We start from the raw sequence: 15,394 nt of genomic DNA, 5'->3' as shown, positions 1-15,394 counted from the left end.
CTGTTAGATTTCGCCCCTGACAGCACAGCAGTGGCTTCATAATCAGAAGTAACAAGATGCTTGTAACAACATTTCTGTAACAATAGCAATCCTCTAGATAAACCAAGCAATGGGAAAGTGGACTTTTACACAGTGCTGGCAACACGGAAGTACAAAATATACAGAGAAGCCATATTCTCACAATAGGCAACTGTCGAAAAAGGTTATGCGCCTTGTCCTAACCTGAATGCATTAATCCCCAACGAGCATACTTTTGTAAGCCTCCAGGCCTCACCAAATGTAGATGCTATGATTGATGCAGCAACTTTACAAGGCATCATGTAGAAATGCAATGGATCCTACTATATGAGTATTTTGGTACCATGTGTTGACTTTTACCCAACAGTCCCTGTTAGCCAACTGCATCAGGTCAAGAGCCTCACATTTTTCCATTTAAAATTTCTCCATTTCAAATTCATTCAAACTAAACTGTGCATTAGTGTGGAAAAGATCTGCATTTGTGCAGGATTTCTAACACTAGTTGCTTTATTCGCACTGAGATAAGCAGTAACTGCCATCAATACTGCAATCTTTTTGTTTTCCATCCTATTAAGGCACACTGTGGCTCGAAGTAACTCTTTTTTTTATAGCACTTCTTTCAGGTAAGGAGTCAGAACAATGCAAATTAATTCCACTGCATAGAATCTACTATAAATTTCACTCAATTCTATTAGGAACTGATATACAACAAAACCCATAAAACTGAGCATTTATTTATGTATTTTAGCATTACACCACCAGAGTCCCTTATCTGTTGTTTAAAAGGCAGAAGGTGTTTCACGCGCCTGTCTATACATTGCTATTGGCTAAGCTAAGTTTTACACACATATCTCTACAACAGCAGGGTGCATGCCTTGTGATAAGCGGTGCATTCCTTGTGGCCAGCAAGCTCCTGTTTCAGCGTTCTGCTTACATTTCTTCGACTCCAGGCCTCCCCAGCTCAGCTGAGTCAGAAAGAGTTCAAGGCTGTCTCACTCAGCTCTAATCCTGGGCTGTGCAGGCCCTCGTGAGAACAACCATTGCTCCACAAGAAGGTTCAAGGGCAGATTAATAAGCAGCTTGGAAGACACCTTCTTCATTTAGTTTATGTATAGCTTTCCCTTTACTCCAAACGGCCACAAAACCAGGACACACTCAAATTTGTAATTGTAAAGATAGTTTTTATACTTGCTTTAAATTCTACAGCATGCTGCTGAACTCCGGAGCAGCACATTGCAGGGAAAAAAAACAAAACATTATAATCCCCCCAAATGAAATTACACTTGTCTGTCACTTTTAATACTAAACAGCACCCCAGACTTGTAAGCACAAAGCACCCCTGCAGTTTTTTATACTTGGAGTAATGTTTTTTTCCCCACTCTTAAGAACAACTTATAGATGGCTCTCAGTGGGAGGACCCCAACACGCACCTAAGAATGCATTCAGCGTCTGTGGTGGAGTATTGTTCTTGAAGCCTAGTGACCAAAAACTTGTAATTATCCAAAGACCACATTCTTTAACTTGCTGAAGAGATTAACTACAGTCACCTTTAAAGCCTTCTGTGCACTTTTACAATATATAAGCAAAAAAAAATATTACTGGACAACAGATGACACATTTGCCATTGCTACATTTGCTGCTGATTTGGTTCTGTGAGCCTAAATTTCCAACCCCTCATTCTTCCTCCTATGTTACTCCTTCATTGCAACAACAAAAGTATGCATGCATCAGTGTGAACATACATGCCAGCTTAAGAGTGGGGCTGATTGCAGAAACAAGAGAGAAAGTAAACAGACTGTGTAAGCTCTCACCACTTCCCAAAAAGGTTCATATTATAAGAACCTAGACCAGACTCGGCACAGGGAACTGGTCTTGTTCTCGAGCCATGAATGATAAACAAAATAGATACCCAATCAAGTATAGGCAGATATGCATGTTACCACACTTGTACCTTCTACCAGACTTTTTTTAAGAGGGAAATTTAGGATACAGTTCTTTCTAAAGCTCTTTTTGCAAGAAATGAGCAAATTCTGTAAGTACAAACCCCCACATCTTCATACAAGACATCCCAGCGATTAGTGCAATATAATTCTTAGATTATGTACTTCAGGTACAAGAAGACATAAATACCTGCACACCATCATGATCACAGAAGGAGCAACTCAAGACAAGCCTTAATACTTTTCTATTTTTATACTTTCATGAGAAAAACACCAATTCACTCAAACCTTCTGACACAAAGGGTTTATAATCACAAAATCCCTTTCTTCCTAGGCTTCTCAGAAATGTTAGGTCTATGTTTCTAAAAAACATTTCTCTGATGTTGCTAACAGCCAGTAAAACGAAATTAACCATTCAGGAGCATGGTATTATTTTTTTCTTCCCAAACCAGAGATTTAGCATGCCTGTAGAAACTCTGCATATTCCTCAACTAGACAACGGAGATCAGTTTTATGGTATGTCTGCCTGCCATAGGGTGTTGATAGATGACATATAATAAATGCAATACAGTTAGACATGTGTGAATAAACACTGTATTAAAAGACTATCTTATAAGCATTCATACACCATATGCCAAATCTAAATGTATTCAAATATTTTGCTGCTCAGGGCTTTGCCCTGCCTGTGGACCAGCACTAAAAGAGCTTCCAGCTTTGAACACCTGTGCGTAGGTACACTCTCCTGTCACAACATGCCCTTTACCACACTTATCAAAGGCACTCTTCATACCTGGGGACCTAAGATGTGCACAGAGAAATACTGTTGTTGACTGACTAAGACAATCATGATGAAAATAAGAACCATTTACTTCAAGTTTTCTATAGCGCATTTGGCTTGTTTGTCTTGTGTATTTTTCTGTTGGATAACAGTTTCCTAAACCTATGCATTCCTGGCCACAGACAGGATAATTTGAGGCTATGACTGCAGGGGATATCACTTCCACCGTTTAAGCAATTTCCTTTGACCTACAAAGTACAAAACCATGTGTGGCAGAAACAGCTTTTGTTGTATACATTTTGGATCATTGTTTACACTTTCTGAGAAATCACACCCTAACTTACTACTTTCAGAAAAAGGAATCTCCACCTACTATGCTCTATTATTCTTGGATAGAAAACACTCTGCAAATCCCACCCTTCTCATCCTCCCCGCCAACCCAACAATCCCTTCCCATTGGGCAATTAAAAGTTTCCTGAATTTGCTTATCCAAAACAGTATGTTTTTATTGTTGAGATAGCAAACCTCAACAACAAATGACTCCAGTATGATCTTATGCATTACGCACTTAGAAGTGCATAATGGAAGTGCACTGTGGGTGAGACACAGATTCACAGTAATGTGCTGCATATAAATTCATCAGAAGCTATTCTCACTTCAATATCATAGGAAACTAATTCAGCTTTAAAACAAACAAGAAAAATCCTTTCTTGATTATTTCCCCCTGTGAGGCCACTGACAGCAGTAGAGATGATGCTGCTTTCTATTTAGGAATCAGACATTCTGGTGAGTGCAAGTGCAGAGGTCTGAACTTAAGAGAGGAACTTGGAGACTAGAGGGGATGAAATGACAGAGAGAGAAAGAAATTTACTTATTAAAAGACTGCAACACACACAGCCATAAAAGCACAACCTCTATAAAAACAGAAGAATGAACCAGGCAAACAACAGTATTTTTTTTCTCGCAAGATACCACTGAAATACTCAATAGCTTGTTCTTGGAATATTTTGCAGTCCCTTGTCACTACCTATTATGAAAGAATCTCCAAGTCATTTACCCAGTTCACATAAACACCAAGAGAACATTCTTAAACCTCAATGACTTTGTTGCAAGTACTGATTTTCTAGAGAAGTGCATTTGAAAATAGCCTATTAACAAAATATTTTCCTCCAGTGACAGGGGTAATTGTGCCCAAAAGCCACACAGAAATAAAAGTACTGGGAAGGCGAATTGCTTCTCACATGCATTGGATTTTTCTTGAGTATCACAAAATGGATTATTCCCCAAAAGGTCTCTTGCACTTTATCATAAAATAAACATTACAAGATCTAGAAACATCATAAAAGGGATTAATTTGAATTTGATTTGTTCAATAATGTTGGTATATATTGATAAATTGTTGCTACCTGAGATAACCCTCATCCATTAGCTTTGAGCACATGCTTAGAAGTTGTGCAACTCATAGTATTCCACAGAACAGGAAGCCCAGTGCTTGTTTATTCTTGAAATATGTAATATTTTAATCCATATCATTTCATAACATAGATACCAGCATCCAAAATTCATTTTTTAAGACGTGAGTCACCTGGCATTCTGAAGACATTTTACTGAGGGCTGTGATGAGTTTATCCACATCTATTCCAAGGTAAGCGTTAAACATCTACCAAATCCCATTTAAGGAACCTATGACTCCTTTGTTACTGGTACAACATGTGTGCGTGTAAATCTGCATATGTGTGCTCTTTGGTTCTTGATGGACATCCAGGTTAGAAGTCACTATAGCTGAATCCCTTGCACCACCTTGGATTCCACCACCTCCTTCAGAAGGCCCACCTGTGTAGTAAATGTGATCACTCAGCCATGCCTTCCATGTCCATGGGAAAATGAAGGTGCACAGACTCACATGACCAACACTAAATTAGGGTTTTACTACAACTTGAGATAGGAATTTGAAACAGAAGCCAAATTCAAACAGTGGGAGTGCACCAAAGCTCCGGCTAATCCGTAAGAATGCCAAAGATCAGAGGATTACTGCAGCAGCCCACAGGTCCTATGCGACTGTGCCAAGGACAGAAAGATGCAGTCACTGGACATCAGTGACATTACTTTCTTAACACAGGTCTGCATGCCTAACCAGTGGGGAACATACAGATTTCCTCCCAAGCCCTAAAACTGAAAAAGATAACAATGGTTTACAAAGAGGGAAGATAGGTGGAAAAAAGGGGGGGCCAAACAAGGAAATGACAAGTCACAGAATAGAAACACCACCTGCTGTGATGAAAGGAGGCAGACAACCTCTACAGACCACAGGGATTTTCTACCACTCTGTAAGATATTCAAGGATGCTCAGCAAAAATAGGTAAGGTTCCAGAACACACAGCTTGGCATATTATATTTTATTTAAAAATTGAAAATATGGTTGATTTCCAACAACTTAAAAAACATACAAATCAGAGTAAAAATACTGTGGCCTCTCTGTGTACAAAATGAAATCAGTAAGTCATAATTCCAATAAATGCCTTATAAACAACCCCTCATATTAAACACCTACACCTTTCATTTTTCGCATGTGACCCTTTTACTTCAGACAAAAGCTGACTGCACCTATCTCTGGGCTCCTGAGAAATTACAGTATTTCACAGAGCTTTCACATCTGTTTTTCCAAATACTTAGCAACTGTACTTCCCCCTTCTTCTAGCCTCTCAAAACATACACAATAGAAAAAGCAGCTATTATAATTCTTTCAGCTGTCTCTAGCCTTGACATCAGACAACATGTCATCAGTCTTCTAAACACAAAATCCATCCATTCAGTTGCCATTCATGGTAACATGAAACAGTTTTCCTACTGTTCAATGAGAGACTTCAAAAACCATAAGGCAACTTAAAATGACCAGCAAAATGATGGCAAAGCCATAAGCACCCATAAGCCCTCAAAACAAAGGATCCTGTGTTTAGCACAGACAAACCCAGGGTTCACAAGCCCTCTGGTAATGCTGGTAAAGACTCTTCCAATTCTGTAGTACCTTGGAGAGATACCTCTCCTTCCACATGCTCCCAGACCTCTCCTCTTCCCACTCCTGTCCTGTGCACACACCTAAAAGGCCTACACATCCTGTCAGAGGCATCCAGCCTCTGTAAATATACTAATAAGTACTTCTACATTGCTATGATGCCATGAGTAAAATGCCATGACACACCTCAATTAAATAGTGCTTGATAATGCATCCACCAACATCAAGCTAGTGAACAGCAATTAGAGAAATGAAACGTGCCTAATGTCATGGCAGCAGCTACCATGCACTTTCCAGAGCTGATACTGGTGATCTACAGCAAGCTTCCCACACCAGCATAGAAAACCGTATTTTTGTCATCATGAAGTTATGCTCATGAGCACTGGATACATGAGGTCTGCAGCATTATCCCATCTCACCATTCTGCAACATTGGTCCCATTCTTCCAAGCACTGTCTTGACCTGCTTAAACAACATATGTGGTAGACTGCAGCAAGTGTCCTACCCTCAAGAACTCCTTGTTCAGGTGAACTTCACTGTTACAGTCAGGAGAACCCTGGGTGTTTTGTCAGACATACTTGCAAAGGTTGGCAAGCATATGACAAATGACAAATCTTACAGCATTTGCCTTCAGAAAAAATGTGGCACCTGAAAATGCTATTTTCAAAGTACTAGGTAGAAGGAGAAATATTTGTTCCATAACTTTAACTTTGATCCCAAGTCTCACATCTCTATTAGTTTCTGCACCCTAGATTTACAGTACAGACAGTTATAACATGAATACAGCACACTGATGGAGCTACTTTATTATGAAAAAGTTATCAGAATGCTGAGCTTTTTTCCAGGTGTTTATGTCCCAACAGATGAGCCAACAATATTTTAATAATGAATAACATCACAGCACACTGCACAGTCAAATATTACTGTGAATGATTTAGCAGAGATGTGCACAGCCTGAACCAATTTTCATGTGCACATCTATGATATTGAGTGCTCAGGTTTTAATGCAAGTTGCACGATGAATACAAATGTATCACCTGAAGAAAACAACTGATATTAATTTTAGCTGATCTCTTCTAAATAGAAGCAAAATGTTATAGCTGAAGAAAAAAAAAACAAACAACAAATGATTTCTTTTATGCATACAATACTCTATCTAGAGGGTGAATGGATCAGAAACCCCTTTGTAGGAAATAATGCTTGAAAATTTACCCAAGTTTTTAACAGTGTGAATTATCATCCTCAAAATCATGTTCAAAAAGCAAAATATCAATGATAAATTTATCACTGCAATTCAAGAACTAACGAATACCCAGTAAAAATACCCACCAGCATGTAAAAGGTAGTAACTGATTTTATGTAATGAATAATTGTGTTCCTTACTACCATGTAAGATTTGAAGATCAAAAGTGTAAGTGGATTCAAACGAGGAACTGAACTTCTGAAAGATAAATCCATTGGCAAAAATACAGCAGGGCCTCTCATATGCATCCTCCAAGAAGTTGCTAAGACATTGACTGAGGGGGAGGAACCTCTTCTGGAAACAAAAATCAAATAGGCAATATTGGTTACATACTTTCCTGAAGACATTTGTAGGCAATCGTAAGAAACAGGTTACCTGAGCAGTTGAATCTTTTGTTTGATCCAGTAGGACATTCCTAAGAATATGAAGTTATAAAATTTTTGCTCCATGTCTTTTTCCAGTTTGCACACTGGGGCACATAAGAGCTACTACCATGGCTCTAAAAAAGGGGAGGTGGTACACCCTATTAGTTACAGAAGCAACAATGTCAGTCATTTGAAATCTTCTGCATGTTCTGATCCAGTAACATTTTCTCCAAAAGCCTGAACAACCTGACTGAAGTGGTGACCCACACACAAAATAAATACAACCTCTTCAAACGCTTAAGGGAAAAAAAGGCAATAGGAAAGACACAAACAATAAGACCTGCTACATTCATCTCCTACTATGGTATGCAAATTTTCAGCCTTGCTTTGAGCCAGCCCTTCGAGCCAGACTCAAACACAGCTACATATAGCCATAGAAAGCACGTATAGATTTGTTTTGTAACATATGCAAGACTTCATAAACCAATTAAGTTCATCTTTGAAGAACCTTATTTAGAATTCCATTAAGTCTTGCAAGAAGATCCTAAATTGTTAAGTCAGAATGTCAAACTGATGTTTTTAGAATAACACATGAAAACCACACAAATCTTTGCTGATTTACAACACCACCTGAAGCAGTTAATGTAATACAGCACTACAACATATGGTCAATTTAAAAATACCAATATCAATAAAAACCTGTCTTTCAAAATTCATACAGTTCAAAGGGAAGTTTTCTTCCTATGTGCTATCAACCACTTAATCTGTACTTTCCTGCAAAACTTATTTTTGTCCTTCACTGAAGGGAAGGATACTTGCCAAGCATAAACCACAGATAAACAGACGATACATTGTCTTCCCAAGTTGGCTGTTGGAACACTTCAGTAACTTTGGTGCATGCTGATTTTCAAGAGAACGGTAAAAAAAAACAACTTGGCCAGCAACAAAGCCATTCCACTCCATTTTTTGTGCAGTTTGAGAACCCGAGTAAGTAAAGCAGGACTGCGCATTGAGGAGGTTGAAGAGGCTGAACTTCCATAGTCTGGCAAAGAGGAGGCAAAGAACCTGCTGCAAACCCCTCTTGATAGACTTTTCAAGACACAGCTAGACAAGGCCTTGGCTGAATGACTCTAGCCTTGGCAACAGTGCTGCTTCAAGCATGAGGCTGGAACAGGTGACCTCAGAGCTCACTTCCATGGCCACAGACACAAAATCATCAAAGCAGAGAAACTAAGCCATGCTAAATGTAAAGCACTGTATTTAACTACAGATAATAAGCATCAACAGAAGTTTATGTCAAATGGCTTTAAGAGCTATCAAAAATTTTTCATACTGCACATATTGTACAAGATACTTGTTGAAGCAACACACAGATATATCAGTTTTTAATGGAGAGTCAACACTACTTCTCTGTGGTTCCCAGATTTTAAATCAAGGTTCACCTCTCAAAAAGTAAACATTGGCAAATTTATTTACAAATATTAAAGTTTTTTCCATCTGTAAACAACCACCACTATGATAAAAGCTTCTTGCAATGAAGTTATGATTCATTCTGCCCTTTGCTGCCCATCCCCATTCCTTATGCAACAACCCATTTATCATTTGTTACCTTGACAGGAAATGATTGCTTGCAACACGGTTAACAGCATGGTCTTTAGGCAACCATAACTCAGTGGGCTATTCTCTGGTTACAGACTCACTGCTCCTTATGCAACAATACATTTTTGTGCCTTGCTCTGGCTATAACCTAAATGAAGAAGGTCCATTTCATCATTTACTACTACCATTAATACTTATTTATAATACTTATTATTTGTCCTTCTACAGTTTCCTTGGCTAGGGAATCACTGTGTAGACTATCAGAAGCTACTGCTATTTTTCTTAGAGCAGCCTTCATATCCAGAAGAATTGTTTCTTCAGAAGACATAACATTCTTTGTGGTTCAGTTTACACTCTTGGCCAAATAACTGCAAACAGTTTTTTTTCTTGCCACTGACAGTACACTTGAATTTCAAGATATGTTGGTGAATTTCCATGTATAGGCTACAATATTTAACTTCCATAAAAGCTTTAGCTAGTGTCTTACAGTGACCTCAAGCAAGCTACATTCAAAGCCTATGAAGTTTATTGGAAATGTGTGCATCATCTTAAACTGGCTATGGAAAAGGCCTAATCGGGTAATCTTTTTAACACTTGCATGATACAACGTATCAGCACCAGTTAGAGATTATTACAGCAGAGCTACATTATCTGTGCTCCTCAAATGTCAAGTGTTTTACCTTGGTGGTGTCCCAGGCAATTATTAAAACTGAAGCCCTTCAGCCTCCACTGGGACTACAAAACCAAAATAGACTAAATCCCCAGAGAAAGATGGAAGAGAAACACCCAGCTGACAATCAATCCTACTGCTTCCTGACCATTTGAGAATACTGATCAAATACGTAAAACAAATACCTGCTCACATACATCCCCCACTCATTCTTCACTGAATAAGAGGCAATAATGGCTATCCTCACTATGGACAAGCAGAGCAATTTCCAGATCAGCACTAAAGAACATAGGCATGCAGAGGAAGAAGTTTCCAACTGAACAAAGCTGAATTCCATTCTGTAAGATGCAGATCTTTATGCTTCTTAAATATAAGATTTAGTTATAATTTTAAGAACACAGCAACTAACTCTTAAGAGTCACCTTTCCCCTAATCATGCTTTCTCTCTGCTCCAGAGTCACCAGCACCCCTTAGGAAGTACTAAGGTCAAGATGTTCATGTTATGATCCATGAAAAATTTCAGACCATCTTTTTCTTTACTTCTTAATATATATTTTGCATTAACATGGAAACAATTGGTGAGCATTCATTTATCTGTAAAAAGTCCATGATGCTTGCAAATTCATGTTCACTGAATTTCATCAGATACACTACACAAATGTACCCCCATAACCTCTCAGCATGTTGAGCAGTGAAATAGTCAACCTTAATTTGTTATACTGGACACAGCTCATTGTTCTCAGCTTCCAAAACAAGTCAGCACCAGTTTGATGTGGGAGTTGTGGAAGCATAACGAATTGATCCAACTCTGAACTAGATCTTGTTTTGGAAAAAAAAAAAATAGCCAACAAAGCAAACGCCAACAAAGGACTCAGTCGATCAACCAACCACAAATAGATTATTTCAGCCATAGTCTAAAATTATCTGATAGATTTTAAAAGGTTCCAGAAAACATCTGGAACGCTACAGAGAAATGAGAGGAAGGAGGGTGTAGACAAAAAACAAACAAACAAACAAACCAAACCAGAGATATTTCAGTCAGCATAGCAAAATGTGCAAAATTTACAGCCACTGTGTGGGAACAAACCACAGACAAGCATTTGTGACAAGTAAAACAGAGCAATACTAAACTAAGTCAAAGCCTTGCCTTGTATTATTGACCATCTGTACTTTTAACCACACAATAAAGTACAAATCCCAATAGCTCTTCATTATGAACCCAAATAAATTTCATTATTGACTTCTATATTGGGCAATTCTATTTTATTTCTAAGTAAAGAAACATCTGCCACATCCATAATGGGCTATTTTTTCTCAAGGAACACTGACCAGAATTCAAAGTGAAATAATACAGACACTGATTATGTTAAGAATGCCTTGTGCACTTTAGATAACATCAGAATACTGAGATATTCCCTCAGCCCTAACGCAGCAGCAAGGACACATAATTAACCAATGTAGTTCATAACTAAGATTAACTACATTCACTATAAACTTTCCTGCAAGTTTGCTTATGTTAGTCAGTAGTCACAGAATAAAAAGCTAGTCAGAATGGAAAAGCACACCAGATTAAGGTCCAAAGTTAGGCTGGAGAGAGCCCGTAAGTCTGTAAGGAAATAGGATTTTAGTTTCATTTTTTTGCTGTTGTTGGTTGTTTGGGGTTTTTTTTTTTTTTTTGCTTCCACTTTATTAAAATCAAACTAAATAAAACCACTAAACATAAAAATTCCAGCATTTTTTATTACTTCCCAGAGCAATAATGTATGTGACAGAAATAAGCAACAACAGGGGTAGAAATCAATTATGTTACTTATTTATATAGCAGTAAAAAATCCCTAAAGGTTTCCATCAAGAGTGGCTTCCTTTCCCACAGTAAGTGACCAGATAATTCAGTTTAATGAACTCATGCAGCTACTTTTATTCTTCTGAATTTGTAAAGATTGTATCCTAGTTCTCCTTCTTATCACTTAGATGATACTATACATGTATTAAAAAATAATCAAATACTCATTTTCTCAAAGGGAAAGTAATTTCATTAGAACAGTCTCAGATTTCTCTACTTAACATCTTCTCACAGGTTTTCCAGAATTTTTCTTGAATTCAGAAAAACATTTCCATCGCCATGACATGCAGTGGGGCAAAAACAATCAGACAAGTCACCTGAGCTATCTACACCTGCTCCATGGACAAGGATGGTCCTGCCAATCTCATCTGCTCATGTCTCCAAGTTTTCATTTCCTGCTTTAACATCAGCTCTACCACTTGTCTAGTGCTTAAACAAGCCTCTTCAGCTCATTAAACCAGCAAAAATGCCCCCAATCCAGAAACAAACAAAAAATGACTAACCAACCAACCGACCTCCCAAACAACCAAATAAAAACCCCTACATGAGCAGATCTCTAACAGCTTGCAGGCTGCAGTTTCGCAGCAACCTCAGCCAAACTAACTCCTCACTGGCATAGTCTCTTACCTCCCTCCGGCTGCATGTTCCTACTCTTTCCCTTGTGCCAGCTTCAACATTCATCACAACCTCTACAAAACCATTCCAGACAGCTGAATCAGCAGACTCCCATCCACTGAAGAGGACAAGAAAAATGGTTCTCAGCTCAGCCAATGTATCAGAACAGGTTGGTGCAGGTTCCAGTGAGCACAAGAGCTCCAAGCGAGCCCTCAGCAGCTACTGGGTAGATCAGCCCAGGCTGCCACCAAACCACAACTTTGGCAACTCCACTCACCAGCAGGCCGGGCAAGCAGCGGAGCTGACACACAGAAGAGAACAGAAGTGAACATCCACAGAAGAGATCACACCTCCAGCAGCAAAAAGCTGTTAGATTAGTTTAGCTGGCTTCATCCTACAGTATGTGGCGTAGCACAACTGTGACTAGCTTCCAGGGAAAATACTACTTCTTTGTTTCACAGTTTCCTGTGTTCTGGTCCTCCAATAAAACATCGCTAATTACATGTCTGAGTGTTTAGTAAGACAGAAGCATTTGTGAACTTTCACCTTTCAACTACCACTTTGTATACAAGCCTTATACGTGCAGGACAAAGGTGAACAACTGCCCTTATGAACTTTCGTGCATAAGCTGCACATACCAGAAATTTAAATTGCTCACATTCACAATTAGTTTAACAGACTGAAATGCTTAAATTGACTGTCTGCAAAGATGCATCTACAACATTTCTTAGACCCTGCAAAAATATCCAGCAGGCTTATCTAACACCTATTTACATTACCGTTTTGGTAGTGTAACTGCGTATTACATGCAAAAACAAAAAATACCACCCCACTTATTTTCAATAGGCTTATAAATAGAGGCATAAGAGAATTGTCAAATATAGGAAGAACAGCAAACTCATGCACTTTGGGTGATACTCTTCACAGTTGCCTTAAGAAAGCTCCGCTGGGAATCTTCATGTGGCATGAAGATTCTGTTTTCGACTGTAGAGTCTTGCGAACAGATGGAAAGAAGGCGAGACAGCTAAAGCAGAATGCCATTCATTCACACATACTTTACACTACTAATGTAAACAGTGCCTGGCCCATTTCAAAGAGGGATTGTCAGGACAAGGTAATAATAAAAGTTTAAAAAAAAGGACATAGGTCCTTTATTACTGATAGTAGCACTGTGCTAAAGACAAACCATGAGAACAAGGTTTGCTCTACAAGAAGGCAGCAAAGTTATATATATATATAATATGTATGTATGTATATATATATATATAAAAGCAGCAGAACCAATTGTATGTTTTCTGCTAATAAAAATCTCCAGAAGTACCTTTAAAACCCAGACATTGTGACTAGCAGTGTGAACATTCAGCTCTTGAGGAAACGATTCAGGAGCCAACACTTGGTTTTTTGCACCCTTCACCTAGAGAAGGCAAACCCCTGCACACATGCCAAGCCACAATGGTCTCAACTGGCTCCTGCTAATCCTGCACCTGCCCAGCTATCCAGTGCCATGTGCAGGGTCACCGGAAGCCACAGGACCTGCCTGTCCCGAGTTGTCCCCCCCAGTCCCTCAAATTGCTGTGTTTTTGTCATCTACAAAGGAACACTCAATTTAGTGTTGCTTATGGATGCAAAACCACATGAATTGTATCAGCTGCTATATCGTTAAGGTTGTATCAGAACTATACAAAATCGGAATATTTGGAATTCAACTTTAAATACACTGTATGGCTGATATTTTCACCGGAAACAGCCCTTATGAAAACGATTCATTCTGAAGGGAATTTTATGCTGACAGAAAAAGAAATGCTTACATTCACACCTCAGTGACTACAGGAAGGTGATACATGTGTTGCCCCTTGGTTAACAATGATATCTGAATTATATACTATCAACTGCTGCCAGGGTCCACTGGATTTTGGTGTTTCAAATAAATACTTGTTGTGACCTTCTAGTCTCTCTATAAAGACATTGCCTGCTCCCAAGCTCCTATCACCATGCCTTTTCACGTACACTGATTCTTGCCTCCTGTTTGCAAGGCCTGCTGTCTATATCCACATGGAGATGGTTACATGTGGTCAACTTTGACATGTAGACGTTCCTCCACCTTGGTACTCCCAAGAAAAATCGGTATTTTATTTCCTTATGTGGCATCTTAAGCATCTGGATTTATCTCTGGTGGTCAGCGCATGTCCGTGTCAGCATCAGTTCAGAGAAGGCATGGCCTCTGGGGCTGACCCTCAGGGAGGTGAGCACGCGGGGTACGGACCACACCGGCCCATAGCTCGGCTGCACCTGAGCTGAGGTGACCGTGGGTGAAGCTGCCCAGGTCGGCACACACTGGGGCGGCACCGCCAACACCACCCAGCCCCTTTCAGGGTCTCAGAGCCGGCGACCGGGCCAGGGCTGGCCCAATGCAAGAGACGCCACGGCCCGCCGCGCCCCCCGCCCCTCACCTGCCGCCGAGCTCAGGGCGACCCTCCGGTGCCTCCGGCCGAGCTCCCGCAGCTCCTCCTCGTCCTCCTCCAGCCTCCAGGCTTCAGCCATCGGCGGCAGGGGGGTAGCTGACAGCATTCAAGAAGCGGGGGCTGCCATGTCCGCTCCCCTCAGCACTGCCGCTCGGGCCTGCCCCGCACCTGCGCCCTCTCCGCCCGCTTCTCCTGGCGGGCTTTCAGTGCGGCCCGCTCCGCGCTCCTGCCGGCGGGGCGAGCGGGGCCGAGGCGGGAGCCAGCGGGCTGGAGCAGAGGCGGCGGGGGCGGCCTTTCCTGCCCATCCGCGGTTCTCCGGCGTCAGCAGGAAACCCAGCGGCCGCCCGGCACCGCCACAAAAGGGGGCGGAGGAGGCGGCAGCGGGGGGAGGTACCTGGCGGCCGCCGCCGGGCAGCGCTCCGCCGCGGCGAGCACCTCGAGGCACCCCTGGGGCCGGGCTGGGCTCCGGGAGGGTTTGTCATGGCCGATGCTAGTTGGGGGGCGTTTGAACCCGAGCACCCTGTGCTAAGGAGAAAGAAGGGGTTGAGGCGAGGGGATAGGAGATGTCCCTCCCCTAGGGGCGAGGGGAAGGGGGTGGCCGCAGCACGGCCCTGCCGAGCCGGGCACTGGGTGGCCCATAGGCTGAAGAAGGCAGGCGTGTTCAAACGGCGGCCGGCAACGCTTCGCGGCCAGGAGGATGTATTTCTTGGCGTGGGGTTGGTCAGGGTGGTTTAAACCACTTAAGGAGAAGTAATCTTAGGGACACACTTGAAACGGTTGAGGTACACACTTCCAGCGCAGAAGCGATAGGACAAATCTGGCCACGTTTCAAGGTGGACAGTTAGAAG

At 41.0% G+C, this 15,394-nt stretch overlaps 1 protein-coding gene across 4 annotated transcripts in view; it reads right to left on the bottom strand.

Moving 5' to 3' along the window:
• Positions 1 to 14,981, bottom strand: part of SH3D19 (SH3 domain containing 19) — an 82,679-nt gene extending 67,698 nt beyond the window's left edge. The window contains exon 1 of one of the 4 annotated variants that reach the window (XR_009728554.1): positions 14,535 to 14,981. Coding sequence is in view for 1 of the 4 variants with exons in the window: in XM_061374023.1 (XP_061230007.1) it covers positions 14,535 to 14,652 (118 nt within the window). In the remaining 3 variants the exon portion in view is untranslated. The remainder of the gene's footprint in view (positions 1 to 14,534) is intronic. The other 3 variants (XM_061374023.1, XM_061374047.1, XM_061374040.1) reach the window with 3 other exon arrangements.
• Positions 14,982 to 15,394: the final 413 nt, after the last annotated feature.

This window comes from Neopsephotus bourkii, unplaced genomic scaffold, assembly GCF_033783945.1.
Source record: "Neopsephotus bourkii isolate Nb327-2 ecotype Australia unplaced genomic scaffold, CSIRO-AGI_Nbou_v1 NB_168, whole genome shotgun sequence".
Lineage (NCBI taxonomy): Eukaryota > Metazoa > Chordata > Aves > Psittaciformes > Psittacidae > Neopsephotus > Neopsephotus bourkii.
Note: the sequence above shows the minus strand (reverse complement) of the source record. Positions and strands in the feature narration are given on the sequence as shown.